The following is a 25572-nucleotide window of genomic DNA, read 5'->3' on the forward strand; positions in this document are numbered from 1 at the left end:
ACTTAAGGGCCCAATGGAGGTAACCATTTTTGTGGGTTTCATGAAAACTCTCTATAAGCGTGGTCTGTTGCATGTCCCCACAGCCATCTATGGGTCCCAGAAACGCAAGGGTCCTGAACACAAGGACCATAAAGTTCCCACACCACTTTGATTGGGCAACGCACCCTGATTGCTTCCTAGTGTCTGGAGTACGGATGGCTCCCGCCTCCCGTGATTCTCCAATAGAGTTTGTGGAAATTCCAGGCAGCGGTAAACGTTCTAAACAGTTCCATAAAGTTTATAAAAGTGAAATCTTAGTCTGCTTCAACAGAAGTATAGTGTCCAGATCAAGGGACGTAACAGTCCCACTCTATTCTGCCTTAAAAGTGCTAATACTTATGAGTAGTAATGTTACAGATACAGTGATTCCAACTTTACATTTCGGGGTGACCTTTTTTCACAACTGAGAAGAATTAGTCCCCTTTTCAGTCTGTTTGTTTGTTTGTTTGTTTGTTTTTGAAGTCAAAAAGTTATAACCCTAGTGCATACTCTATTTTTCTTGGTTATATGCAGCAACAAGGTCAGCTCCCACTCTTCTTCCTGGCTAGCCCTCCCTTCCCTATTTTGCTCTCCTTTGGCCTAACTGCAGCAAAGGCCATTTTCTTTGCTTTCCAGTCCACCTAAGCAGCAGTTGCCCAGGCAGCCCAGAACTGCCTTGTTTTTCACTGTTTTATCTACCCCCCTCCCCAAGCAACAAGCCTTCACCCTTTCCTTTCCTCCCCTTCCTCCTCCTCCTCTGTTTCATTGTCATTCGCTTTCCCACAACATTCCCACCGCTGGAGAGACCTGTCAGGAATAAGCATGGGCGAATGGTACCAAATAGTATGGGAAACAGCCTACTAGAAAAATTAACCAAAATTAATCAAAACATGCAATTAGGCAAATCTCCAGGACCAGATGGACTGACTTCTAGATATTATAGATCCTTAAAAGAGTGGTTAGTACAACCTTTAAAGGAAGACTGTAATGAAATATTGGAAGGGAAAAGGGCACCAGAGTCGTGGAAAGAAGCGTACATTACACTTATACCGAAAACAGAGACTGAAAAGACTCAGCTTAAGAACTACTGCCCCATATCATTACTTAATGTGGATTACAAAATTTTTGCAGATATTTTGGCCAAAAGATTGAAAAAAGTGTTGATGGAAGAGATTCATAAAGACCAAGCAGGCATTCTCCCAGGTAGACACTTGTCTGACAATTTGAGGAATATAATTAATATTTTGGAAAAACTAGAAGAGAATATCAACACTAAGGCAGCTTTGATATTTGTGGACGCGGAGAAAGCTTTTGATAATATTTCTTGGAGTTTTATGAAGAAGAACTTACAGGGGATGGGGGTGGGTGAAGGATTTGGAAATGGTATAGGTGCAATTTATTCTGAACAAAAGGCCAAGTTAATTGTTAACAATGAGGTGACGGAGGAATTTAAGATAGAAAAAGGGACACGACAAGGTTGCCCAATTTCCCCATTGCTTTTTATATCAGTCCTGGATGGCCCTTGTGGTCACTTCCAACTCTATGATTCTATGATTCGATTCTATGATTCTATGATTAGAAGGGACCAGTTGGTTAAAGGTATACAAGTCGGAGCTAGACAGTATAAATTGAGAGCTTTTGCAGACGATTTAGTATTGACATTACAGGAGCCAGAATCTAGTACTAAAAGAGTTTTGGAACTGATTCAAGAATTCGGTCAAGTTGCAGGATTCAAACTGAATAAGTTAAAAACAAAGGTTTTAGAGAAAATTTTAACAGCGATTGAAAGAGAGAGGTTTCAGAATGAGACAGGTTTAACAGTGGTTAAGAAAGTGAAATACCTTGGGATTAATATGACAGCTAAAAATGGGAACTTATTTAAAGACAATTATGAAAAATGTTGGACGGAAGTGAAAAAAGACTTAGAAATTTGGTCAAATTTGAAGCTTTCACTGCTAGGCTGTATTGCTGCGATAAAAATGATGGTATTGCCTAGAATGTTATTTTTGTTTCAAACATTGCAAATTTTGGATAAGATGGATTGTTTCAAGAAGTGGCAGAGAGACATCTCTAGATTTGTCTGGCAGGGCAAGAAGCCTAGAATAAAATTTTAAATATTAACGGATGCAAAGGAAAGAGGCGGATTTGCCCTGCCAGACCTTAAACTTTATTTTGAATCAGCAGCCTTCTGCTGGTTGAAAGAATGGCTGCTTCTTGAAAACACAGACATCTTGGATTTAGAAGGTTTTAATAATGTATTTGGATGACATGCATATTTATGGTATGATAAGGTCAAAGCACATAAAGCATTTAAAAACCAGGAAAGCATTGTTTAATGTCTGGATAAGATATAAGGATTTATTTGAAAATAAAACCCCAAGGTGGTTGTCATCGATGGAAGCGAAGGCTCAGAAAAAGCTCAATATGGAGGCCAGATGGCCGAAATATTGGGAAATTTTGGAACAAGAGGGAGACAAATTGAAATTGCAGAGTTTTGAAAAATTAAAAAACAAAGTGCGAGATTGGCTTCATTATTATCAAATAATGGAGGCATACAATTTGGACAAAAAAATTGGATTCCAGGTGGAAAAATCAAAATTGGAAACAGAACTGTTATATCCCAAAACTAAGATTTTGTCAAGGATGTATAACTTGCTGTTGAAATGGAATACTCAGGATGAAACTGTGAAATCTGCTATGATTAAATGGGCACAAGATGTTGGACATAACATTATGATGGCTGACTGGGAACAGTTATGGACCACAGGTATGAAATGAAAAAGGTATTTAAATATACCTTCCTGAAGAAACCAGAGGCCTTTCTCCTGGGCATAGTCGGCCAATTGGTGCCAAAGAAGGATAGAACTTTCTTTATGTATGCCACAACAGCAGCAAGAATACTTATTGCAAAGTACTGGAAGACATAAGACCTACCCACCCTGGAAGAATGGCAGATGAAGGTGATGGACTATATGGAATTGGCGGAAATGACTGGCAGAATCCGAGACCAGGGAGAAGAGTCGGTGGAAGAAGACTGGAAAAAGTTTAAAGGCTATTTACAGAAATATTGCAAAATTAATGAATGTTAGAATGATATTGGATAGAAAATAAGTGGTTTTTAGCTGTAATATTATAAGGGAATATGAAAAATGGATTATTAATAGGTAAAAATTTAATGTTACAATATTTTAAGATTAAAGACTAGGATAAACAAAGAGGGGAAGGATTTGCTGAACTAACAAACTGAATTGGAATACAAAAAAGCGAGGTGCGAGGAGGTCCGGGAAACAAGCAAATGAAAGATAAGTAACGGAAAGGTTGAGTTGTTTTTAACTACTTTTATTTTGTATTTTTCTTTTTTCTTTTTTCATTTTGTAATATCTTGAAAATTTTAATAAATATCTTTAAAAAAAAACACCAATGAACTGAAACTGACATGGGGACAAATAGAAGAAGACACCTTCACTCCTGTATGGCTCCCCTTTATCACACACACAGCCCAACAAGACAATGACAAAAACCCACCAACAGCATACAAATAAATATGGCTAACCTGATCCAAAACACCCACCCACCCCACTCACACATGAAAACAAAGACCACCACAGCCAACCACAAATGAACAACGACACCCTAGGCCAACCCCAACCTCTCTCACCACCAAAGGAACACAAGTGAACAGTAAAGAACCTGCACAAGCAATGCTGACACCAAACCCTACATATAGTAAGTAAAATAGAAACATGGCCACCTGACCCCCCCATCTCCCCCTCACCTCTTTTCCCCTTTTCTTCCTAATGTCTCAAAAATTGAAACTGAATTGTAAAAATGTTACATGGGGGAAAAATACGAGAGAGAGAAACTCTACACTCAAGGGCCGCAAAAAGAGATTGAGATAGACCAATTTCTAAGAAGTAATGGACTACCAAAACTATCCCAAGAAAATAGGACAATATTGAACTACAAAATAACACAACAAGAAATTGAAGGAGCCATTCAGAATATGCAATTGGGCAAATCTCCAGGGCCAGATGGGCTTACCTCCAAGTATTATAAGATATTGAAAGATTATTTGACTCAACCATTAATGGAGGTTTGCAATGAGATTATGGAGGGGAAGAAAGCACCGGAATCGTGGAAAGAAGCTTTCATCACATTGATACCTAAATCAGAAACTGAAGACACAACTCAAGAACTACCGTCCCATCTCTCTTTTAAATGTGGATTACAAAATTTTTGCAGACATTTTAGCAAATAGATTAAAAAGAGTGCTAAACGATGTGATTCATAAAGATCAGGCAGGTTTTCTCCCTGGTAGACATTTATCTGATAACACAAGGAACATTAATGACATTTTGGAACTTTTGCAAACGAACATTAATACAAAAGCAGTACTGATATTTATAGATGCGGAGAAGGCCTTTGACAACATCTCATGGAAGTTTATGAAGAAAAATCTTGAAGGGATGGGAGTGGGACGGGGGTTTGAAAATGGTATAGATGCAATTTATTCAGAACAAAAAGCTAAATTGATAGTTAACAATGTGGTGACAGAAGAGTTTAAGATTGAGAAAGGAACACGACAAGGTTGCCCTATTTCCCCATTGTTATTTATTTCAGTCCTGGAGGTGCTCTTGAACATGATTAGAACATGGTTGAAGGAATACAGGTCGGAGCCAAACAGTATAAACTTAAAGCTTTCGCAGATGACTTGGTTTTGACATTACAGGAGCCAGAATCTAGTACAAAAAGGGCGTTAGAACTGATTCAAGAGTTTGGTCGGGTGGCGGGATTCAAACTAAACAAGCAAAAAACTAAGGTTTTGGGGAAAAAATTGACAACTTTAGAGTCAGAAAGGTTTCAGAAAGAGACAGACTTAAGCGTGGTATAAAGATGAATGTATTGCCAAAAATGCTGTTTTTGTTTCAGACCCTACAGATTGTGGACAAGGTGGAGTGTTTCAGGAGGTGGCAGAGAGATATCTCTAAATTTGTCTGGCAGGGCAAAAAGCCCAGAATAAAATTTAAAATATTAACTGATGCCAAGGAAAGAGGGGGGTTTGCCCTGCCAGACTTAAGGTTGTATTATGAATCAGCAGCTCTCTGCTGGTTGAAAGATTGGCTGCTTCTGGAGAACACTGATATTTTGGATTTGGAAGGGTTTAACAACGCTTTTGGGTGGCATGCATATTTGTGGTATGACAAGGTAAAAGTTCATAGAGCTTTCAAGAACCATATTGTCAGGAAAGCAGTGTTTAATGTCTGGACAAAAAACAAAGATTTACTAGAAAACAAGACCCCAAGGTGGCTGTCACCAATGGAAGCTAAGGCTCAGAAAAGACTCAATATGGAGGCCAAATGGCCGAAATATTGGGAAATATTAGAAAAAGATGGAGACATCTGGAGATTGCAGAGTTTTGAGAAATTAAAGGATAAAGTGCGAGATTGGTTACATTATGCTCAGATCAGGGAGGTTTTTAATATGGACAAAAAAACAGGTTTCCAGGTGGAAAAATCGAAATTAGAAACAGAACTGTTAGAACCAAAAACTAAGGTACTTTCAAAAATGTATAACTTGCTGTTAAAATGGAACACTCAGGATGAAACGGTTAAATCAGCTATGATAAAATGGGCTCAGGACATTGGGTACAATATTATGTTTGCTGACTGGGAAAGGTTATGGACCACCGGTGTGAGGTTCACGGCATGTAGTGCCTTGAAAGAAAATATTATGAAAATGATATATAGGTGGTACATGACCCCAGTCAAGCTTGCAAAAGTATACCATTTGCCAGACAATAAATGTTGGAAATGTAAGGAAACTGAAGGAACATTCTTTCACCATTGGTGGACTTGCCCAAGGGTTAAGGCTTTCTGGGAAATGATCTATAATGAGTTAAAAAAGGTATTTAAATATACCTTCCCTAAGAAACCAGAGGCCTTCCTTTTGGGCATTGTCGGCCAAAGGGTGTTAAAGAAGGACCGAACTTTCTTTATGTACGCGACAACAGCAGCAAGAATACTTATTGCAAAGCATTGGAAGACCCAAGATTTGCCCACTCTGGAAGAATGGCAGATGCAACTGATAGACTATATGGAATTGGCAGAAATGACTGGCAGAATCCGGGACCTGGGAGAAGAGACGGAGGAAGAGGACTGGAAAAAGTTTAAGGACTATTTGCAAAAACATTGTAAATTGTATGAATGCTAAGATGATGCAGGATAGAAAATAACCTGGCACCAGTAATTCAGTCAAAAGAGGTATGAAAATAAGTGATTTATAAAAATAAGGATGAAACTTTATATAATATTATGTCAAACTTAAATACTCAAGTATGTGAAAATAAAAATTAAAATTGGAGACATGATATTTGAAAATTAAATAGTAAGATTGAAAGAAGGTGAAGCATTGCTGACTTAACATTATAATTGGGAACGCAGATAAGGGAGATGTGAGGAAGTCCCAAAGGAAGGTTATGGAAATATGGGTTTTTTGGAAATTAATCATGCTGTTTTTTATTTGTTGTGTGTTAATTCTTTGTTTTTTTTCTTCTCTGTTTGTTTTATGTTGGTGATGGTGTTTTATGTGTTTGGTGATATATTGTTTAAAACCTTTAATAAATACTTTATAAAAAAAAAGAAAAATACGAGAGAGAGAGACATTGCACACTTTTGTAAATCATCAAATTTTTAATAAAAAACCGCCAAAACATTCCCACCACTGTGGGAATGTCCGCCAGGAGCTCCCCCCTCCATAATAGGCTCCCTTCTTACTACATTCAGTGGAAACATTCGAGGATTTTTCTCAGGAAGTGAAATGAAACGGGGGCATGGGGGAAATTGAAATATTTTTGGGGGGTGGGGGTTAGAGATGACAGTTGAGCGGGTAGGATTCTGGCCAAATGTGGACCTAGGTCCCTGTGTATATGGTCTGAAGGCGCAAAAAGTTAACAACACCTTGCTGAGGCTGAAGAGAATAAGCAGAGGCCTAAATATAGGACAACTGGCTTATTACACCAGAAGCTTAACATGAGTCAACAGTGGGATGCAGCAACTTTTTAATATATTAAATAACAATATTGATTACCCGCCCTCACTGTAAGGTCCCTGCATGGCTCACAACATTTTAAAATACAGCATTGAATGGTGTGCTTTCTTAATTATACAATTAGGGGGGAAAGATAACAAATTTTAATTCTAATAAAAATAATGTTGAAATCTTAGTCTGCTTCAACAGAAGTATAGTGTCCAGATCAAGGGAAGTAATAGTCCCACTCTATTCTGCCTTGGTCAGACCACACCTGGAATACTGTGTCCAGTTCTGGGCACCATAAATTAAGGAAGATATTGATGAGTTGACAGGTATGGGGTGGAGGCTAACCAAGATGAACAAGGGCCAGGGAGAAATGGGGAAACCACCTCTCCATCCTGACCCTCCCAGCGAGGAGGAAGAGGAAGAAAGTATAAAGGGAAGTCACAGTTCAGAGGCAGATGAGGGGGAAAGTTGGGAAATCATGGGAGAGCCAGAGCAACATCTGGCTGACACGTCATTAGAAACCATTCTAGACCCACCATCTTCCAGAACCCGGCGAGCCTTAAAAGTAGGAGAGCAAAGAGCTCAAAGACAGAGGGTACTTAGCAGCACCTGCAGAGGAGGTGACGACGAATGAGGAAGTGAGAGAGCCGGGGGCTGGAGATTCACTTGGAAAAATAAGAGGTGTGACAGTGGACATCTTTGTTCCATTCCACGAATAATTACAAAATTTTGGTAATGTGAATTCCCTGTGATCTATGTGATCTATATCTTCCAAAGTATTAACAAATTTTCAGACAAATCTAAATTTCATAACTACTTCCATTAAGTTGGATAGTTCTACATGATCAAATGAGGGTAATGATTTTTTAAATTCAAACATTATTTTTCAAGAACATCACTTCTCTACCTTCTTGAAAAATAATATTTTAAGAATCAGATGCTATCTTTAGCTTTTGCTGTCAGGTGCTCCTTTGTGTTCAGATCAGGTCTCAGCAAAATAATGTAGCATTTGGGGATGAAGATGCAGCCCAGGAGCCCAGCACTGGAGGCCAAGATGGAGAAAACCTGAACGGCTACCATGTATTTCCCCTTGGTGCTCAGGTAGGTGGGAACAAAGGACACCCAAACACTGCAGAAGACCAGCATGCTGAAGGTGATCAGCTTGGCTTCATTGAAGGCCCCAGGCAGCTTCCTGGCTAGGAAAGCCACCGTGAAGCAGATGGCAGCCAGGAAGCCCATGTAGCCCAGGGCACCATAGAACATGGCCACAGACCCTTCGTTGCATTGCAGGATGATCTCCCCAGGCTGGGGGTGCATGTCAGAGTCTGGGAATGGTGGCGAGATCCCCAGCCAGATCATGCAGATGACAACTTGGACACAGGAACAGGAAATGACAATGGAGTTGGCCAGACTCTTCCCCAGCCATCTCCTCACTGAGTTCCCTGGCTTGGTGGCCAGGAAGGCCAGCACCACAGTGATGGTTTTTGCCAACACAGAAGAAACAGCAACAGAGAAGATGATGCTGAAGGCTGTTTGTTGGAGAAGGCAGGTCCCTTTCCTAGGCCTCCCAATGAACAGGAAGGAGGACAAAAAGGAAAGCAGGAGGGAGACCAGGAGGATGTAGGAGAGGTCCCGGTTGTTGGCTTTGACTATGGGAGTTTTGTTGTATTTAATAAAGATTCCTAAAACAAAGCTTGTGGCTAAGGACCCCAGTAGGGCAAGGGAAAGAAGGACAACCCCCAGAGATTCTTCATAGGCTAGGAAGGTGATATGCTTGAACACACATTGATCTCGGTTCATGTTTGGATGCTGATTTTCTGGGCATTTTTTGCAATGGTCTGCATCTGCAAAAGAGAGAGAGAGAGAGATAGAGAGAGAGAGAGTAATGTCTACTACTCTTGATTTAGTCAAGCCCTGAGCAATATCCAGCCTCTGGGGAGGGATTCAGTTGTCGACCAAGTCAGTCTGAGACAGCCACAGATCACTACAGGTATTTAATTTGGTTTTTCTAAACATTAGCTCTACCCCGAAGAAATTTGGAATGGATTCCAGGGCTAGAGATCCCCAGCTTGGCCTCAGGCAGGTTGGGCTTCTTGTAGGCCCCTATACCAGGGCCAAAAGGAGGATCAGGGGTCTGTGCAGAAGTCTAATATCTACCCTAGGTCCGTAACAATCTCCCTCCTTAAGGACCCCGGGACAGTTAAGTCTAGTCAAAGGCAACTATGGGGTGCAGCGTTCATCTCGCTTCAGGCCGAAGGGGATGGTGTTCATCTCGCTTCAGGCCGAGGGAGAATTGGTTTTGAGAGATTCCTGACTGAACGCTTCTCTCTTCCCCAAGGCCAGCCTTTCCCTTGGAGTCGCCCACCTTCCTGAGTGGAGATGGTCCCTTCTGCACAGGGAAGACATTCATAACAGCAAAGAGGCTTCCCTTCCTGAATCACCTTGACGGATCCAGGGCGACAGCTTTCCACACACCAGGAAGTAGGAATGGTCTAGGCACAAAGACAAAGAGTGTCAATGAGAATTGTTCTTTGAGGGATAGTATCTGCTGTAGCATCTAGACTATAGCTTGAAACTAAGCATTTCCCATCACTGTCCATTACATGAATAATTCATGATTAAATTCAGAAAAAAACAAAGGACCTCCATTAAATAAAGTTCTGTATATGGGCCATGACCTATTCACTACTAATAAAATTCATATAACAACCGAAAAGCAAGGAACTCCCCTTTCCCCAGACACACAGTTTAGCAGGAAGCCTCCTTTGGCACCCAGCTGAGCAGAGGAGCTGTAGGAACTATCTGGAACAACAGCCCAGTGCTGGAGTTGACAGGCAACTGAGGGCAGCAGCCCATAGAACAGGGAGCACTTATTAGAGCTCACAGAAAAGACAGCAAAATGACAGGCATGATTCCCACTCCCCGTCACCTGATTGAGCCACTTGGGCCACACAATGGCCTCCTGGTCGATGGAGCACTTCAGGTCTGGGGATCCCTGTCTGTCAATACTCCCAAACTTCACTCTGAGGACGGATTTATTGGGGAACACCACCCAGTTCACAATGTCCAAGTCGGCTGCCAGCTCCCCGTTCTCATCCAAATACACTCTGTCCATGGAAGAATTGTAGAACTGGGTGTTTCCTAGGAAAGCGTGGAGCTGGAACAGAAGGAATGATGAGAGCATTTAGAATAAAGGGAAGCATAGGCCCCTGTTTTGCTGGCCCAGAAATGGAAAGTCAGCGAGGTCCCAGCTAAAAAGGATTGGCAATTTAAGTGGACAGAATATGCAGAAATTTCAGATTTAACATGCAAAATAAGAGACCAAGAAGAAGATACATTGAAAGAAGAGTGGAAAGCATTTATTGAATATATGGAAAATAATTGTATATAGCTGAAAACGGTGGCTGCATTAAGATAAACTCAACCACATAAATAATGTTTGATGGATGTAAAAGTAGAAAACTGATTTGAATGGTTATAGCAAAATATACAGGGATGTATAAATGAACCATGGAAAGAGAAGAAGGGAAGTCATCGGATATTTTAGAGTTTGTAAAATGTTTATTTGGAATTGTTAGATTGAAAATTTAATAAAAATTATCTAATAATAATATTGGAAGCATACTGACAATCCACTTCCCATTTGCTTAGGGCTGGTTGCAAACTCAAATAGCAATGGAGGGATCTTGTCACTTTTGGTTCATACTGTTTTCTCTCTCTCTGAGACTTCCGGGTTGGCGCCATCACCGAATGGCGGACTCCCTCCGAGCTCCGGAGGGAGCCTGCTCGGCAGGGGTTGGGTCCTACCGCGCCGGCAACGCGGGGACCCTCAAAAACCACGGGCACGGAGCCCGTGGACATGGTTGACTCAGCGGGCACCGTTAGCACCCTCCCGACTCGTGAAGGAGCCTTTTTAAAGGCTACGGAACGGGTGCCGGGGAGTGGCGTGGTGCTATGAGTCCTCTGCTTTCGCTGCCGAGCGAAGCCGCATGCCATTCGACGGAGAGCGCTGACTTCTTCTATTCGAAAATTTGGACTATAAACAACAACCCGTGAGTAATTTGGAAATCGGACTTAAAAGGAGAAAAAAAAATTTTTTTCTTTTCGGATTCGGCACGAGCGGGGGAGATCCAAAAAGGAAGTCAGTCTCCCCCCTATTGTAGACATTTTAAAACAAGGATTTGGCAACTAAGGTCGGAAAAGGAGCTTGCTTCTGTTTATTGATAAAAATTATTAATTCCACGATGCGAAATTATAAGAACTGTGCTGGAGGAGAAGAGTGGATGGTGAGAGTGAAAGTGCAACCCCCCCGGGAACTGGGGCGATCCGCGAGAGAGCCTGGTGAAGAAAGACAGAGATTTTGACAGCTGTCAAAGTAGCTGTCAAAGTTGGAGAATATAAAGAGAACTTTGCTATGAGGACTTTGCTGGTTAGATTTGTTAAAATTTGGATATAAATTGTCGAAAATAAGGAATAACAATTTGACTTTTGGATTTGAGGAAACAAAGTTACTATAATCCCCCTAGAGGGGTTTCGGGACATTACAAGAACAGTCGTAAGTGGAAAAATACTCTTGGAATCGCACAGGACTTGTTATCTTCTGGGAAAGCTGCAAAAACGAATCAGTATTTTGTCTACAGAGGTGTTTATATTAAAGGAGACAATAGAATTATCTATTGAAGAACGGAAGGGACTGGACGCAAGTTTTTGTTCCTGACTAACAATAACCCCTGTAGAAGTATTAAATTTTTGAATTAGAATGTCTTTGCAGCGAAACAGGAAAAGAAACCTGAGAAAGTGAGAAAAAAGTACAAAGGACTGATGACGACTTGGAAAGAACAAGGGAGGAGCCATATTATTGTGAAAGACCAAGGAAAACCAAAGGCCTGTAAGGGGCCTATAAAAGACTGGGCGTTTGAAGTTAAACATTATTAAAAACAAACAAACGGCAAGGTGGAACTGGGGAAAAAATTGGCTATGGACGTGAGATCTCCAGGCCGACAGTAGATAGACTGATGGACATGGGGAATCGAAACCGGGGAAGGGAGGGGGGGGATCTGGAATCCAAAGGGTGTACAACTATTTTTTGAACTTTTTTATATTTTTTACCTTGTTTGGACGTCTTTACCAAAAAAAGGGAATTCGTGGAAGGAAATTGGGGTGGACCTTGGGGGAAAAAACTTTCTTTTAATGATGAGGGATGGTGGAATGTAAGGGGAAAGTGGTTATATAACTAATTTGAATAGTGGGTTAAACAAAATAAGTTTTAAATTGGGAGTAAGAACTTGTGGAACCAAATTAATGAAAGGGGAATACAAATAGGGAGGGGGATGGGGGAGTCCTGAAAAGATGTTAATGAAAGTAAGGCTTTAACTGTAAAGGTTTATTTTTTCTTTTTGTTTTTTGTTTTTTCTTTTTTTGAGCTCTGGAAATTTCAATAAATATGATTTTTAAAAAAACATACTGTTTTCTCTCTCACACACACCCCAATCTTAAATTCAGTTCTCCACATTTCTGAAGCATTTTTTTAAATAATAATAATAGAAACTCATCAGAATTCTTCAGCATTTCTATGTGATTTTCTCCTAGTAAGCATGTTTTTGAAGGAAGCTGCCCCCTTGGATTGTTTCAGAAAGAGTGAATTAGGTTTGTTTTTCCTTTCAAGGCAACCTGAATGAAATCTCCAATATGGGCTTCAGCAGGGAAAGGCAGGAGCTTGGTGGAGGGAGCAGAGAGCCAGAACAGAGTCAAGCGGGTGTCAAAGGAATAGAGATTAGAGACAGCCTGATCAATGTCATCTCCCCTGCCAAAAATAATTCCAACTTGCGGGGAAAGGAGAATTGGGCACATGATGGGAGCAGTTGCTTGGGGAGCTTTGCAAGGAGGCAAGAATAAGAATAGCAAACAGAAAAGAAAAAAGTATATGTATTAAGGAAGGTTTAAAATGGAAAATGGGTAATGTGTTTTGCAAACTTTGGGTTTTTTCCATAGTAGCTTTTTTCTAAAGGGCTCCGGGCTCTTGCTGAGATTAAGATTAACTAACTGGTTTAACATGTGAGTGTTGTAACCTTAGATCATGTGATGAAGGTATTGTATTGCAATATCTCCTTTTTGAAGGGAGTTACCTTTTTGTCTTTGGCTCCAAAACTCAATAGAGTTTTGTAAAGGAAGCTCTCCTGAAGGTAAGAGAGAGAGAGAGAGAGAGAGAGAGAGAGAGAGAGAGAGAGAGAGATCCCGAGCCTGTGCTGGACAGAATGATGTTCTCATTCTGTTATAAAGAGTTCTGCGAGTAAAGAGTGAATAATATTTCTATGCGCCTGGACAATAATTCATTTCCAAAAGGAAATGAATGCTTCCAGTTCTTATGCTTCCAATCGTTTCAAACAGCACAATATTCAATATCTGCAACACTACAATCGATTGTCATGCTCAGTTGAGATGTCTATGAAGGGAAAGAAAATACCTGCCATGGCTGTAGCCTTTGAAGTCCCATTCTCTCAGTTCCCCTCTGCTTAGATCTAGATGAATATGCAGCATTTAAGGCACGAGCCACGGCTTGCAGAGTGTTGTAGATCCTGTAGCTGTCTAGAGAGAGGATTCTTTCCAGATCATCTTGGGGAAGCCTCTCCAGTTTCCCTCTCTCTCTGCATCTTGTCCGGCCTTTCACTGAGAATGCATGCTTTAAATAAAAACAATTAAAAGCATCCTCCCAAAACTTCTTAATACCAGAGAAAAAGGGTAGAAAATCACCATATTTTGCCCCTTTACCTGTCTCAGTGAAGAAGGAAAATATACCATGGATGTACTGGAAAGATATGTCATTATACATAAGCTCCAGGGCGACATCCCACAAAACTGTTGTGATGAAGATTTTCCCAACAATGGATTTCATCACTTTGTCAAAAATATATTGTATAATGAGTAGTCCATCTAAGAAATAAGTCATTTCCCCATAGTAAACAAATACATGCACTTGCCTCCACTTGTGGAATGGAAGACGAGGAATGTATACTCCATTTGTATTCAGTCCTTGGATGCTTAGTGAGATGACAACACAGACACCGCTCTTGATGAGCACGGGAGTCAAGCTCTTCAGGAACCTCTCTCCATTGCCGGTGTCTGGTGCAAGTAGGCCAATCAACGTCCATCGGAAGTGCTGGAGCAGCTTGACAATCCCTGGGTACAAGGCTTCTTCTTTGGGGACCATCCGGTAGAAAAAAGGGAAATGCCTCTTATCATTCAGAACATGAGAGACAAAAGCATAAGTGACCTGGGAAGAGAAGGAAGATTTGTATCTTGTTTGATTTCAGATCAAAGCCTAAATATTTCTAAGCCCAATATGAGATTGGGAAGGTCTTAGGAAGGAGGAAGGTCTATTGCAAGGACCCTTTGGTGGGAACAGTGATCTCCTTGAAGGTTGTGGCAGCCGTAAAGAAGGCAAATTTGATGCTAGGGATAAACAGGAGGGTAGTTGAAAATAAAACAGCCAATATCATAATGCTATTATACCTCTCTCCATTCCTACCTGTGGGATTTTATAGATGCCCAAAACGTTTGAAATCTGGATGGAGTTTTGAGAGTCGGACCCTTCGAGAACAGCCAGTAAGTTAGTCTGTTTACCACAGCTGTAGTTTGGAAAGCTCAGCTGCCCAATTGACAGCATGTCTAGCAAAGCATCATAGGTCACCCTTCCATCAAAAAAGTTCTCATGGATGCTGTAGCCCAGGGTGATGTTGGGTAACAGCTTTTGATTCTGGTTGATCGCTTGAATGGCATACAAGAAGGAAAGGAGCTGCCAGTACTTTGTGGATCCTTTCCTGGGGGGAGAAATTATATACATGCCAGCACTGTCCAAGTAATATTTCTGTTCTACCTCTAATATTCAGCTCTACCTCTCTTTCAAATCAGAACCAGTGAAGGCAGTGAAGGTCCTGTGTGAGAGTCTGGAGGTGGATGGAGGTTGGATGGCGGCTAACGGATTGAGGCTGAATGCTGAAGTACTGTTTTGCGGGGACAGGAGGCAGGCAGATGTGGAGGACTCCCTGGTCCTGAATGGGGCAACTGTGTCCCTGAAGGACCATGTGCGCAGCCTGGGAGTCATTTTGGACTCACAGCTATCTATGGAGGCGCAGGTCAATTCTGTGTCCAAGGCAGCTGTTTACCAGCTCCCTCTCATACGCAGGCTGAGACCCTACCTTCCCGCAGACTGTCTTGCCAAAGTGGTGCATTCTCTAGTTATCTCTCGTTTGCAATGCGCTCTGTGTGGGGCTACCTTTGAAGGTGACCCGGAAACTCCAACTAATCCAGAATGCGGCAGCTAGACTGGTGACTGGGAGTGGCCTCCGAGACCACATAACACCGGTTTGAAAGCTCTACATTGGCTCCCAGTACGTTTCCAAGCTCAATTCAAAGTGTTGGTGGTGACGTTTAAAGCCCTAAACGGCCTTGGTCCAGTATACCTGAAAGAACGTCTCCACCCCCATCGTTCAGCCTGGACACTGAGGTCCAGTGCCGAGGGCCTTCTGGTGGTTCCCTCACTCCAAGAAGCCAAGTTACAGGGAACAAGGCACAGGGCCTTCTCGGTAGTGGCACCCGCCCTGTTGAACACCCTCCCACCAGTTGTCAAAGAAAAGAACAACTACCAGATTTTTAGAAGACATCTGAAGGCAGCACTGTTTAGGGAAGCTTTTAATGTTTAACAGACCACTGTATTTTAATATTTTGTTGGAAGCTGCCCAGAGTGGCTGGGGAAAGCCAGCCAGATGGGTGGGGTATAAATTTATTATTATTATTATTATTATTATTATTATTATTATTATTATTATTATTATTATTATTAATGGATCTAAGACAGTGATTAAAAGATCCAGAAAGCACTACCATAATTCCGCTTTGAGAAAGTAGATTTCCCCCCCATGTATATTAAACCTAAGGCAAAAAGAGACCCTTCTCCTACCATCATTTTCCAGGAAAATCCTGCAGAATCCGCCCAGAGGCTCATCTGTTGTTCCAGCATTCTCAAGGCAGCCAACCAGATGCACATGCAAAACTGAGAAGCACAATAACTCTTCCCCTACTTGAGATTCTCAGTTACTGGTACCCAGAGGCATAGTGCCTGTGACAGTGAATGGAGAACATAGCCATTGTGACTGGTGGCCGCTGAGAGCCTCATCACCCCCCAATTTATCTGCCATTGGGATCTTCTTATGTTCTTAAAGGCAGGTACCAGACAATGAGAAAGGCCCCAGAAAGTAACTGGAGATGAGTTGGATCTCATGGAAATGGTAGCAAGTGGAACACCAGGGACTCCATCCCCACAAAAGGTCTTACCAATAAAAGCTGGTGGAAGGACATTGGCTAAAGATATGAGGATGAAACACAGTGTTTGTGGCAGAGATGACCCCACTGATGAGGTGGTCTCCTGGCCTGAAATAATTAGGTGAATCTATCTTATCCCTTTCCAAGGACAAGAGGCATTTTGTCTTCAGTTTTCCACAGTCCCCGTAAGGCAGTAGAAGCAGTAGAATGAGGACCATCTTTTTCCTCCCAGGAACGAGCACCTCCTTTATGACTGCTCCCTAACAAAGAATTAGAAGTCTTTTGTTGTGGTGCTTGCAAGATGCAGTAACTTTCTTCTTACTAACGGAGCCCTGCAGAAGGGTCACATCTGAAGTGGAGAGAAGTCAAGCCAACCTCATTCTGGTGCAATTATCATCTGTCCTAAATCTCAGCCCCCCCAAGTTTTGGGTGGCTCAGGAGGCATATATCTGCCAGACCTTTCTGCCTCAGATCCATAACATCACATTTAGTGGACTCAAATGTGATCTTTGGAAGCAAAAAAACCATGCACACTATCATTTTGATAATTATATGGAGAAGAAGTACCACCTCTGCAAGTTCCTAAAGACTTTATGCAGCTCCACCTGCAACTGCAGGGCTGAAGAAAAACATGTTTGCGAAACCTCCAAGATCTGCCTCCAAACTGTGAGATGCAAATGCCAAAGATTGGTGGAAAATACCAAGATTAAGAGTTAGACGTTACCTGAACTATTCTACATGAGCCCTGGCAGAATTCCCCCCCCCCCCCGCACTGATGCTAACACAGGATAGGGCTATTCTGATGAATTTTAGAGGTGAACAAGGGAACTGAAATTTCACGTAAAGACAGAGGCGATTCAGCAGATTTTTTAGAGGGTTTCTTGTTTTGTTTTTGTTCTTGTTTTTATTCTATACTTTTTGGTCTTATCCTGTATTTTTATGCTGTGAACCACCCTGAAATCATTGGGTGAAGGGCGGTGTAGAAATTTAATAAAGAAACAGACAAACAACACTTGGACTTCCAAAAAAGCTTCCAACAAGGTCCTCCTGGGTATGCTTAGTAGTCATGGAATAAGAGAAGAGGTCCTCTGGTGGATCAGGAATGGAAGTTGCAGGAAGCAGAAAATAGGTTAAAGTGGATAGTCCTTCAAATAGGGGTGTGTGGTGCCAGATGTTCTTGACCAAAATCTCGCAAGGACAATCTGGCTACATCACGTTGCACTAACTAGAGATTCTTCACCAGACCCAAGGGCAGCCCCAGAAAGAGTGCATTGCAGTAGTCCAGCTCCAAGTTTTCCATTACTCCAGTGGTCACAAACAGCCATAGAGGACATGTGGGTCTCTAGTGACAAAGGTGTATCCAAGAGAATCCCCTAAACTATGCCCTTGCTCCTTTAGAAGTGCGAATCATGCAAAGAGCCTACAAATTGTGTGTCAAGCTCCTGTGTTCCTGTCACTCCCTAAGTGATGAAAAACCAGACAAGACAACAGCATAACATTTGGTCCAAATGAGCCACAACTCTATTGTTTACAGATGTGAATGGTTTGGAATCGGCATTGCGTATAGCCATTTATTCCACCCCAGTCCATCTGCTGGGGGTGCATCTAAGGGTAATCCACACCTGCCCCCCATGACCTACATCAAGTAGAGTTAACCACCGAGGGGTCCCTGTTGGAGGAGTGCTATGGCCTTAGCCCCCGCCTGGGCATCCGGACAGAAGCAACTCCTCACAGATCCATTTAACAGGATACCCTTAACCAAGGAGGGGTGGACAGAGGCTGTAACCTCCCCTCCAGCCAGAACTAAGGCTTACGCAATGCCTAACCTCACAAAGATGTGAGGATTGCTATGAGGAAGGTGAAAATCAAATGGCCAGGGCCAAGTTGCCAAATGGAAAAATTCCTGCCAGGTGTTAGATTTCTGTTTATGCCACTGTGCAGTTTTTGGAGTCACAAGACTCTGTTTACATTCTAGACTGTTGGAAGTCTCATGGGAGACGGATGTTGTTATTACTCATTTCCTGTTTCTTTGTTCCAGTTGGTTCTCTGCCTTCACAGAGAGCAGATGTGTATTCTTTTCTGTCCTGCGTAGTTAGAAATAAAACATAGCAATGTAGCTCATATATTTCACATCCTTCTGCTGATGTTTGCATACTCTGCAGAATGGGAACATTCTTAGAGCCTCATCAAAGGCTTAGGTCGTTAATCACCGTCGGAGATGAGGAAGAACGTCCGATGAGGAGTAGCTCGGTAGTGCAGAATTCCGACACCAGGCCCCAAATATGGCAGCTGACAATGTTCATAGGAAGGTCTTAGTATGAAAATAAGACATATTAAAAAGGGGACGGAGGGTGGGAGATCCAACAATAACCTGGGGAGGCGGCCTGGGCAGGCCCCAGGTTATCCCCCCAGGGAGCGGGGCCAAGCAATGCCTATCGGCTGGTAGGGCCCACCCCCTTCGGAATGCCTGCACCTAAGCCTGGCACAATTGGTCAATCCGCAAGCAGGCTGTGACCCTCCCCAGCAGGGCAACAAATTGCGGGTGTGGACTTGGTTGGGCGCAACACCGCCTGACCATTAAAGGTAAGTGGACTTTCCAGGATTTGAACACAGTTTATTGGACCTTATGGAGTCCACTGCTGCATCCAGACATGGTCACAAGCCTTCACAGACTCTCCTGTTATGGAGAAATAGAGCTGTGTGTTAATGTAAAGACCCCTGGATGGTTCAGTCTCGTCAAATGCATCTATGGGGAGTGGTGCTCATCTCGCTATCAGGCCGAGGGATCAGGTGTTTATGCACAGGCAACTTTCCGGGTCATGTGGCCAACATGACTAAACCGCTTCTGGCACAATGGGACACTGTGATGGAAGCCAGAGCTTGGGACTTGGGACACAATATACAAATAGCAGATTGGGAGAGGTTATGGAAAACAGATTTGAAATTTATGGCACCTTGTTCACTGACATAAAATTATATGAATATGATGTACTGGTGGTATTTGACCCCAGTTAAATTAGCAATAATGTATAGAATGAGTTCAAATACCTGCTGGAAGTGTAAAGAAAAAGAAGGTACCTTTTATCATATGTGGTGGATGTGTAAAGTAACTTAAAATTTTCTGGGAGATGATATATAATGACTTAGAAAAAATGTTTAAAATAACTTTTGTTTAAAAAACCAGAAGCCTTCTTATTAGGAATAACAGGTACCAAGATACCAAAGGACCAGAAAAGATCGTTTATGTATGCAACAACAGCTGCACGGATGCTACGAGCCCAGAGATGGAAGAAACAACCCTGAGCAGAGAAGAATGGCAAACCAAGTTGATGGACTATGCTGAAATGGCAAAATTAACTGGGAAGCTCACAAAGCAAGACCATTGTAAGCAGGTTAAAACATTAGCAGGATTTTAACCACACTTGTAAATTAATGGAAAGTATGGACAATTTGGAAAGACAGAATTTGGACAGTTTTGATTTGCAGGTGTAAATATTACCACTAGTACCCATAGAAGGGATGGGGGGAAGTCAGGAGATTCAGCCTAATTTCGGCATTTGAATCTTATATTGCTTTTTGTTGTATGTTTCTTTATTTATTTTAATCAAATATTTTTGTTCAAAAACAACAACAAACTGCTAGGTTGGCAGGAGCTGGGACAGAGCAATGGGAGCTGGCTACTGTCACATGGATTCAAACCGCGAACCTTCCAACTGAGCTCAAGAAGCTCAGTAGATCACACTGCCACCCATGTCCCTAGAGCTGTGTGTTATCGGCATACTGGTGGCCCCTTCCTCCAAAACTCCTCTGGACCGCACCCTATGACTTCATATAGATTTTATATAGCGTATAGATCTTAAATAGCGCTGGGGAGAGAATAGTACCTTGCAGAACTCCATAGCACAAATGCCGGGGTGGGGGTGAGGAGCAGTCATTGAGTGCTACTTTCTGGACACGATAATGAAGATATGAACAGAACCACTGTAATATGGTGCCTCTGACACCCATCTCACCAAGTCAGTTCAGGAGGATACCATGATTGACAGCATCAAAATTTAAAAAAGGGCAACCCAAATGATCACAACATGTCAGGGAATAGTCTAAAGACGAGGACAGGGGGATGCATTCTATGGCAGACCAGTTTCCTCTCCGATGGAGAGATGGAGGGGAAAAGTCACACACACACCCTTGTTCACTCTGCATAATGGGGAAACGTGCTTGGAGCCTCATCAAAGGCTCGGGTCGTTAATCACAGACTCGATCGGAAGAGTCGCTCGGTCGAACACAAGTCCGACAGTCCACAGTGTGTTCAGTGTGTTCAGTGTGTTCAGAAGCTGAACAGCTGAGGGAGGAGTTGCCCAGGTACGATATAATGACAAGGGAACCCGAAAGGAGGGGGCAGCTAGTTCAGATGTCACTTGAGAGTGTTGGGAACCCCCCTCACCACATACTCAGAGGACTGAACATATCAGAGAGCAAAGAAGTCAGAGGGAGGGAGGAACTTCCCATTGGCACCTAAAATGCTACGGAAGTCGGAAGGAGGATTTAGAGCAGACAACTCTCCACGCCTGACACAACATCACTCTTCCCCCTTCCCCTTACCTTTACTTCTCATGAAAACTCAAGGGATTTGTCCAAAGTTCTCCTTTGGGTCCACTAAAATGGACCCCATTTTTGAGAGGAACGTGAGGTGACATCCTGCTTCTGATTCAGTCAATGAATAATTCAACCAAACAAACAATAATGCTCTCCACCTGATTCAAGGCTTCTCCAGAAACCCTGCTGATTCAGCATTCATCCTGATTTACTTGATTATGTGGTCCTTTTTAAAAATATAATAATAATAATAATAATAATAATAATAATAATAATAATAATAATAATAATAAATTTATTTATACCCTGCCCTCCCCAGCCAAGGCCGGGCTCAGGGCGGCTAACAAGCAATAATATAAACAAGTTGAATGAATACAACTTAAAAACAAGATTAAAATACAACATTAAAACGTTAAAATGCAGCCTCATCACAGGAGGAGAAAGGGGGGGAAAAGAGGGGGAGGGAATCAAATTGACTCCAAGCCAAAGGCCAGGTGGAACAACTCTGTCTTACAGGCCCTGAGGAAAGAAATCAGATCCTGCAGGGCCCTGGTCTCATGAGACAGAGCGTTCCACCAGGCCGGAGCCAGTGTTGAAAAAGCCCTGGCTCTGGTTGAGGCTGATCTAACTTCCTTAGGTACCGGGACCTCTAGAGTGTTGCTATTTATGGACCTAAAGGTCCTCCGTGGGGCCTACCTGGAGAGGCGGTCCCATAGGTACGAGGGTCCTAGGCCGTGAAGGGTTTTAAAGATCAAAACCAGCACCTTAAATCTCACCCTGTACTACACTGGGAGCCAGTGCAGCTGGAAAAGCACTGGGTGAATATGCTCCCATGGCAGAGACCCCGTGAAGAGCCTCACTGCAGCATTCTGCAGCCGCTGGAGTTTCTGGAACAGCTTCAAGGGCAGCCCCACGTAGAGCGAATTACGGTAGTCAAGCTTGGAGGTGGCCGTCGCATGGATCACTGTGGCCAGGTCGGAGCGGGAAAGGGAAGGGACCAACTGCTTGAATCCCTCCTGCTAAATATTGACTGTCTGGAGGCACACTCTGATTTCATAGGTTCCAGTTGCCCCCATAGGCCAGGGCCATGAACTTAGGTGCTTATCAGTTGAAGGTGCAGAAGCAGCCGATGCTGAAGTCCTGACTGAAAATGAGGAGGCTGCAACTGAGAATGTTATGATTGTGCAAAGTGGCATTTAAAAACCCAAACCTACAAGGGGGTAAATAATGCCGCTGACTGTAAACACAGCTGAAACGCAATCTCATGAAATGTTCATGACGGTGAAAGTTGTGGTCAGTTTCACTATGGTGTCAGTCCACCTTCAGTGAGGCTGACGGGCCTTTCCTCTCTCCTACAGTTCGCTAATGGAAGGTAGTTAAGCATCTCAGGGTGGACTCGTTTTATTTTCTGTGCTGGAAACAGCTGAGAGTTTAGATGCAGAAAGAATTAGAAACGTTTTCATTCAGTGGAGGGCACTTTTTCATCCCAGTGGCTATCATGGGAAATTCTGGAATGTCCTGTCCTTCCTGGCTGCCATTCGTGAAATCAATCAGGACCCCAGGCTCTTACCCAACATCACCCTCAGCTATGTCATCTATGACCATTATTCTAATGCAAGGATGACTTCTGATGCCCTGCTAGACCTGCTCTCTACTGGGCACGCAGACATTCCAAACTATGACTGTCAGAAGAGGAATAACCTGTTGGCTGTTCTTGAAGATGCAGAAGCTGATATTTCTAGGCATACGTCACCTGTGTCAAGCATCTACAAAATCCCACAGGTATGGCTGGTTTGGTGTTAAGACGGAATTGTGCCTCTGCCATGGGCTTTTCATTCTTTCCTTTTTGGAGTCTCCCAAAGGTGGGGGTGGGATGGAACCTGGAAGCAGGAGCACTCAACACTGGTGTCAGATGCCCTATGCCACCCCACCACTGCTTTAAAAAACCATGTTGCCTGTTTACAATGCATTCAAAACACAGTTTTTTGAGTAATGTAGCTGAGTCCCTAGTCTAATATTCTGGGATGTGATTCAGTCCCACAAAATATTGAGAGTCTGGGGGCATTCTGGAAGATCTTCTCCCGTTCTACACGGCCAGCATTTTGTCTTGTTCTTTGTGTGTGGGACTGTAGTTGGTCAACTGTCTGAGATTTTTTCCTTCCAGTAGCACCTTAAAGAACAACTAAGTTAGTTCTTGGTATGAGCTTTCGTGTGCATGCACTGTCTGAGATTTGTCCTGGAACCACAGCAAAGCACTCACCTCTCCCTTTGTGTCCTGGGCAAGTTATGGATACACTGTTCCTACTATTCATGATAAAACCCAGTTCCCCTTTTTCTACAAGATGGCCCCAAAAGTAGATCCCCAGAATCTGGGGATTGTCCAACTGCTCCTGAATTTCAGATGGAAGTGGATTCCCATATTGCATGGGAAAGTGCTTAAAACAACAACAATAGCAATAGTTTATTTATACCGCATCCATCTGGCTGGGTTTCTCCAACCACTCTGGGTGGCTTCCAGCAAAATATTAAAATACAATAATTCATCACATATTAAAAGCTTCCCTAAACAGGGCTCCCTTGAGATGTATTCTCAAAGTCAGACAGTTGTTTATTTCTTTGACATCTGGTAGGAGGGCATTCCACAGGGCGGGTGCCACTACCGAGAAGGCCCTGTAATTTCACTTCTCGCAGTGAGGGAGCCAGCAGAAGACCCTGGGAGTTGGACCTCAGTGTGCAGACAGAAGGATGGGGGTGGAGACACTCCTTTAGATATACTGGGCCGAGGCTGTTAAGGGCTTTAAAGGTGAGCACCAACACTTTGAATTCTGTCCAGAAACGTACCCTGAGCCAATGTAGGTCTTTCAAGACCGGTGTTATGTGCTCTCTTCAAAGATAACCCCATATAGAATGTGTTGCAGTAGTCCAAGCGAGTCCTCAACACCAGCTCGCCCCCTGTCCCCCAAGAACAGCACTTCTGTCTTATCAGGATTCAACCTCAATCAGTTACCTGCCATCTATCTCCAACGGCCTCCAGACACTCACACAGGACCTTCAGCACTTTCACTGGTTCTGATTTAAAAGAGAGTGAGAGCTGGGTATCATGTGCATACTGATGAACACCCAGTCGAAACCACCAGATGATCTTTCCCAGCGGCTGCATGTAGATGTTGAAAAGCATGGGGGAGAGGACAGAAGCCTGAGACACCCCACAAGTGAGAGCCCAGGGGTCTGAACACTCATTCTCCCCCCACTTTCTGAACACGGCACAGGAGGAAGGAGTGGAACCACTGTATAACCCTCAGCTCCCAGCTCCGCTAGACGGTGCAGAAGGATGTCGTGGTCGATGGTATCAAAGGCCACTGAGAGCGCCAGCAGAACCAGGAAACACCTTTCACCTTTCTTCCTAGCACGCCGGAGATCATCGACCAGCACAACCAAGGCAGTTTCAGTCCCAATATGAGGCCTGATTCCGGATTGGAAAGGATCCAAATGGTCCCCATCCTCCAGGCATGCCTGGAGTTCTTCAGCAACCACCTGCTCAATCACATGAATTTCTTCATGGGAAGCTAGACGCCTCTTGGAAGAGAAGCTGTTTCCACATTTCTAGACACTTCATGCCCTGTACGGTGGTACCTCAGGTTACAGACGCTTCAGGTTACAGACTCCACTAACCCAGAAATAATACCTCGGGTTAAGAACTTTGCTTCAGGGTGAGAAAAGAAATCGTGAGGCAGCAACGTGGCAGCAGCGGGAGGCCCCATTAGCTAAAGTGGTGCTTCAGGTTAAGAACAGTTTCAAGTTAAGAATGGACCTCCAGAATGAATTAAGTTCGTAACCTGAGGTGCCACTGTATGAGTTCTTTGATGGTGGATGAGACCTGCCCTCCTTCTGAAACTCTTCCCACATTCCAAGCACTGATAGGGTTTCTCACCAGTATGAATTCTTTGATGCAAAGTGAGTTTGTCCTTCCGAATAAAGTTCTTCTCAAATTCCGAGCACTGATAGGGTTTCTCCCCTGTATGAATTCTGTGATGGGAAGTGAGATGGGCGCTCTTGGCTAGTTTAGATGTATTCAAGTCTCCAGGGCCAGATGAACTGCATCCAAGAGTATTAAAAGAACTGGCAGATGTGATCTCAGAACCACTGGCAGTCATCTTTGAGAATTCCTGGAGAACAGGCGAAGTCCCGGCAGACTGGAGGAGGGCAAATGTTGTCCCTATTTTCAAAAAGGGGAAAAGATAGGACCCAAATAATTACCGCCCAGTCAGTCTGACATCAATACCAGGGAAGATTCTGGAGCAGATCATTAAGCAAACAGTCTGTGAGCACCTAGAAAGGAATGCTGTGATCACCAATAGTCAGCATGGATTTCTGAAAAATAAGTCATGCCAGACTAACCTGATCTCGTTTTTTGACAGAATTACAAGCCTGGTAGATGAAGGGAACGCAGTGGATGTAGCCTACCTTGATTTCAGCAAGGCATTTGACAAGGTGCCCCATGATATTCTTGTAAAGAAGCTGGTAAAATGCGGTCTTGACTCTGCTACCACTCAGTGGATTTGTAACTGGCTGACTGACCGAACCCAAAGGGTGCTCATCAATGGT

General features: G+C 43.1%; 2 protein-coding genes across 2 annotated transcripts in view; both read right to left on the bottom strand.

The window, feature by feature from the left end:
* Positions 1–7861: 7861 nt before the first annotated feature.
* LOC308579729 (vomeronasal type-2 receptor 26-like) lies at positions 7862–13523 on the bottom strand (the record flags this gene model as incomplete). Its single annotated transcript, XM_081180661.1, has 4 exons — positions 7862–8897; positions 9419–9545; positions 9983–10194; positions 13517–13523. 4 exons carry the CDS (start codon positions 13521–13523, stop codon positions 7987–7989), a joined length of 1257 nt encoding a protein of 418 aa, XP_081036787.1. The 3' UTR covers positions 7862–7986.
* A 7687-nt stretch (positions 13524–21210) lies between these two features.
* The window catches only part of LOC308580643 (uncharacterized protein), a 241891-nt gene continuing 237529 nt past the window's right edge, over positions 21211–25572 (bottom strand). Inside the window, exons 4-5 of the mRNA XM_081182596.1 lie at positions 23228–25024; positions 21211–22390 (exon numbers count right to left, since the gene is read on the bottom strand). Coding sequence (XP_081038722.1) covers positions 24762–25024 — 263 coding nt within the window. The 3' untranslated portion in view covers positions 21211–22390; positions 23228–24761. The remainder of the gene's footprint in view (positions 22391–23227; positions 25025–25572) is intronic.

The sequence above is a fragment of the Podarcis bocagei genome (assembly GCF_964188305.1).
Source record: "Podarcis bocagei genome assembly, chromosome: 2".
Classification (NCBI taxonomy): domain Eukaryota; kingdom Metazoa; phylum Chordata; class Lepidosauria; order Squamata; family Lacertidae; genus Podarcis; species Podarcis bocagei.